The sequence below is a fragment of the Suricata suricatta genome, chromosome 9 (assembly GCF_006229205.1).
Source record: "Suricata suricatta isolate VVHF042 chromosome 9, meerkat_22Aug2017_6uvM2_HiC, whole genome shotgun sequence".
Lineage (NCBI taxonomy): Eukaryota > Metazoa > Chordata > Mammalia > Carnivora > Herpestidae > Suricata > Suricata suricatta.
In genome coordinates this window covers 72875386-72880481 of record NC_043708.1, presented here as the reverse complement: position 1 = coordinate 72880481, position 5096 = coordinate 72875386, and the positions used below count along the sequence as shown (strand labels likewise).

At 40.0% G+C, this 5096-nt stretch overlaps 1 protein-coding gene across 1 annotated transcript; it reads right to left on the bottom strand.

Moving 5' to 3' along the window:
• Window positions 1-1906: 1906 nt before the first annotated feature.
• On the bottom strand, window positions 1907-2656 carry TMED2 (transmembrane p24 trafficking protein 2). The gene has a single exon (XM_029952080.1). It carries the CDS (start codon window positions 2654-2656, stop codon window positions 2069-2071), a length of 588 nt encoding a protein of 195 aa, XP_029807940.1. The 3' UTR covers window positions 1907-2068.
• Window positions 2657-5096: the final 2440 nt, after the last annotated feature.

Sequence of the window (5096 nt, the reverse complement as noted above, 5' to 3'; positions counted from 1 at the left end):
TGCTGTTATAAACAATATTAAAATGAACACTTGTGTGAATAAATATGTGCTAGAAGTTCTCCAGAATGCATTCCTAGCAGAATAATCACTAAATCATGAAGGGTACAAATCTTTAACATTACTAGGTATTTTCATATTATCCTACAAAATGACTTAACACATTTGCACTTAGTTTTATCTATAAATTTATTGCTTCTCAGCTCTGAATTGACCCTTCATTATATGCTCTGTGATGAACAGAATTCTTTCAAATATTTCTCCTTTAAAGTGAATGTGAGGTTAACCTTTCTCAGAGTACGAACCTAGGGGCACATTGCAAGGTGAAGAGACTCTTCTACCAGTTCAGACATGATATAGGGTCCGTGGTGGGGGTGTGGACACACAATGGAGGCTCTCCCAGACAGGGACCTAAATTGCTATACCTCTGTGACCTTGCAGCCCCATTTAGGTGATAACCTTTCTACAGCACTCTCCACACAAAATCAAGTCTCCCCACTCTGAAATCTTTTTACCCATCCCGGAACCTGGAGTCCTTGTCCACACACCCCACCAACTGCTGACCACCTGTTTCCCCACCTGAACAATGGATAGCCTAAAGCTTGCCCAGCAAGCTCTCACCCAGCCAAACCAGTGAACTTCTTTTTTGTTTTGTTTTTAGAAAGAATTGTTTATTTACTGAACCTGGGACAGATTAGATACACAACCAATTTTAAATGTACATCTTTTAGTCCAGTTTTGTAGTGTTTTTACACACACCCAAAAAAAAAATTGGCATTGCAACAGCTATCTTAAGGTAAAACAGTTACCCTAAACTCTTGCAAGTATTTTCACCCAAGTTTGAAAAATTGTTTATCCTGAACATGAAAACCTGTAACAAATTTAAATTAATTATATGAAACTTGTTACTTGTACTTTTCCCCTTGCAAAGATCCAAACACAACGTACAAGTAACTAATGTACATCAGTCACAACATAATCCTGGATCGCCCCCACACCACGACCAGTTGCGCCTTTAATTTTAAACCCATTATCAGAGACCAAGAGAAAGTAATTTCATTTTATACAAAACAAAATTCACATGTGCCAAAAAAGAGAGACCCAAGAAAAACAAAAACAAAATCCTAGTACTGACAGTGATGTTCAGTACTCTAATTAAACAGGGTCCAAAATGCCACTGATCAAAAATAAAATAGTGGCTGTATATCACTGCAATAAAATCCAAGAGGCTTTAACCCTTTGGCATCAGAAATCCAGATCTTTCCAATTGCACGGATGCACACCTCCTACAGGACAAGAGTGGGGAAAGTGGATGTGCCAGCCCAGAGAGACTAGAGCTACCATTCGCTGCAACGCCCAGAGAACTGGCTTTAGCAGAGACTTCTTACAAGGTTAAGCAGAAACCAAAAATGGTTATTAGCTGCTGTGTCATCAACCTAACTGGAGGTGATTGAGTCCTAGGTTCAAAATGCAAATTTAGGGGGGAAATGTCGGTGGGGAAGTCTTATCTTCAAGGGAAAAACAAGACAGATGAGTATAAAAGTACCAACCTGGTAACATACTCCAGTCAGAGCACCGCCAACAGGCTGGGTGGAAAACGTCAAGATTAAGACTGGTTGCTCATAAGGACTCGACAAAATGAACCTTTAATGACTTGAAGTGCAGCAGAAGGGAGCCGAAGAATGCAGTCATTTTAGTGAAGTACTATCCGGAAAGTTCTTTTCTGAAAACACTGCATTTTGTCATGAAAACACAAGGAAAATTGACACAACAGGGACTCTATGCCTGTATTTCATTTACAGTGTTTGAGTTCTGAAAGGCCTATATAAAGGAAGCAGAGTTCAAACAAGAAATTATGCCAATCAAGTGTCAAATTTTCACTATAACTTTCCTTAAAAGGTGTTTTCCCCCCAATATCTATTAATCACAAAGAAACATAAGCTGTGAATGTACAGTTCTGAAAATAAAAATGTAGAAACTAATGACATTATTATGACCAAGATGTTTGGTAAACAGTGAATTATGATTTTGAGATCATCAGGAAAAGGCTTTTTAAACAACCCTCCGGACTTCAAAAAAATCTCTTCAGGTAGTAGATCTGCCCCAATGTCATGGCAACTAGAACAAGAGCTTCAAAGAAGGACCAAAGGACCACTCTGCTGTTTGTGTTGTCATTGATCGCTCCGTGTATCCTCTCGCAGACCTCCATGTACTCCTGCTTGTGCTTCATAGCCGTCATGGCCACTGCCAGCTCATTAATCATCTCCTCGAGCTTGTTCTGGTGAGCTTCTGTTTCCATGTCTTGTCCTTTGGGGGCCTCCCCAATATCAGTGGTGAACAGGACTATCTTCGGAGTCATAGTAGACATCCTGTTGCTGAAACAAAACTTGTATGTTCCATCCATGTGAGCTGCGAATGTGTACGTCCCACTGAACTCTCGGTCTCCTTTATAAATTCCCTTATTGTCAGGCCCTGTAATCTCCACGTTGATGTCCAGGAAGCCGCCCTCGGCCACCTCGAAGATGAGGCCCATCTTAGTGCCCGAGGTGAACCGCTCGAAGAAGCACTCTTCGGCATGCCTGTTGATGCTGACGAAGTAGCCCGAGGCCGTGGCCAGAGGAGCCGCCAGGAGTACCAGCAGCTCAGCGAGCTTCACCATGGTGGGGCTAGGGCCGAAGCCAGGACCAGACCGCGGCCTCCAGAGCCGCTGCCACCGCTGCCGCCACTGCCACTGTTGCCTCCTGGCCAAACCAGTGAACTTCTGTACTAAGCTGTTAGAGGAGCCAACTTTCTCCAATGAGTTTATGCCCTTTCAAGATTGTCCTTCTTTGGGTACACATAAAGTATATTGATACATAAAATATATTGATTTCGGGGTACCTGGGTGGCTCAGTCGGTTCCTTTAGCTCAGGTCACGATCCTCAGGATTCATCAGTTCAAGCCCCATATCAAGCTCTTCACTCTTAGCCAGAGCCTTCTTTGGATCCTTTGTCTCCCTCTCTTTCTGCCCCTCCCTGTTCTCTCTTCTCAAAAATAATATACATTTAAAAAATAAAGTATATTGATTTTACCATTTAAGCATGTTACAGGTATATTATTATGGTTATTATAGGCTTTTCCTTGGTTATTCTAACTTGTTTCATAAATTTATTATACATTTAGTTTTCTTCTGTGAAATGCCTGTTTTTAACAGTTGTAGAAACTATTAATGGTCTTTCTCATTCACAGAACCCAGGTGAACTTGGTTTAATCAGATATATGTCTATTGACAGGAAATGAACTAGATAACATGTCTAAGATAATTGTGTGAGGTCTTTCTCCCTTATGCGCCTTAGACTTAGCTAATTATATTTCTGTTCTGTAGAATCAGCAAATTTTGGTGCTGCTTATTTTTATGGTGATAGTGATATTTTCCACTTTTTCCTTGTAATTCTTCCCTTTATGCATTCGGAAACTATGCCATTATAAAAAGCTGGTAAATTAAGACTCAATTCTCTCTCTCTCTCTCTCTCTCTCTCTCTCTCTCTTTCTCTCTCTCTCTCTCTCTGTCTCTCTCTCCTACTTGTATTTTTTTCATCCTATCCATTGTTTTTATTATGTTCCTTTCCTTTTTCATCCTTGCTGTCTATTAAATGGATTGAGTTTTGCCTCACTTTTGTTTCCTTTACTAGTTTGTAAATCATATATTTTATTTTTATTTTAGTGGCTACCCTCACAATTTTAACATGCATATATAATATAATAAGTCAAAATTAATTGATATCTTTATCTCCTTCCCTTGAGGTAGGAAGAATTATTGCCTGTCTCCTTAAAGTAAAGTGATCTGTTTAGTCTATTTTCTCTCTATTGGTCAAAATGAGAAATCTCTGTTGTTCTACATTTCAATTCTCTGATTCAATCCTTTGTGTCTTCCATTCTGCTGTTAGACCATCTATTGAGTTTGGTGTGTTTGTTTTTTAATTTACATTTGGTAATTATCAATTACATTTTATTTACATTTGCATTTTTATTTACATTTGATTCTTTTTTGTATCTTCTAATTATTTGCAAAGACTTTCTCTTCTGTTCTTTGCTGAAATATCCAATTCTTAATCATTTATTTTAAATGCATCCATAATTGCTCATTGAAACATTTTTTTTTTTGAGAGACAGAGATAGCACAAGCAGGGGAGGGTCAGAGAGAGAGGGAGACACAGAATCCAAAGCAGGCACCAGGCTCTGAGCTAGCCGTCAGCACAGAGCCTGATGCGAGGCTCAAAGCCAAGAACCGTGAGATCATGACCTGAGCCAAAGCCAGACGCTTAACCAACTGAGTCACCCAGGCACCCCTGAAACATTTTTAGAATGGCTTCTTTAAAATCTGCTGGGCAGTGAGAAAGAATGAAATATGGCCATTTGTAGCAAAGTGGATGGATCTCGAGGGTGTCATGCTGAGCGAAATAAGTCAGGCAGAGGAGGACAGATACCATATGTTTGCACTCATAGGTCTAACGGAAGAAACCTAACAGAGGACCATGGGAGGGGGACGGGGAAAGAGTTAGAGAGAGAGAGGGACACAAATCCTGAGAGACTCTTGAATACTGAGAACAACTGAGGGCTGAAGGGGGAGGGGGAAAGGGGGTGATGGTCATGGAGGGGGGCACTTGTGGGGAGAAGCACTGAGTGTTATATGGAAACCAATTTGACAATAAACTATTATAAAAATAAACAAATAAATAAAAATAAAATCTGCTGGGTAATTCAAACACCTCTATCATCTTGACGTACTGATTTTTTTGTTCAAGTTGAGATTTTTCTACTTTGTATGATTAATGATTTTGAATTGAAATCTCAACATTAAAGTGTATTTAAGACTCTGAACCTTATTTAAATTTTATGTTTTAGTTGGCTTATTTTTACATTTTTCTAACAGGTGAAGATGGAAGGAACACCACTTTGTTACTGCCAGGTGGGAAAAGAAATCCAGTTTCCCAACTCTGCTTCAGTCGGCACCAAAAGGGAGGTGAGGACACTTTTTGTTACTACTGGGAGGGAAGGAGAGCTCTGGCCCCTCACTAAGCCTCCATTGATTTCCCTGGCTGGGAGGGACAGGATTACCT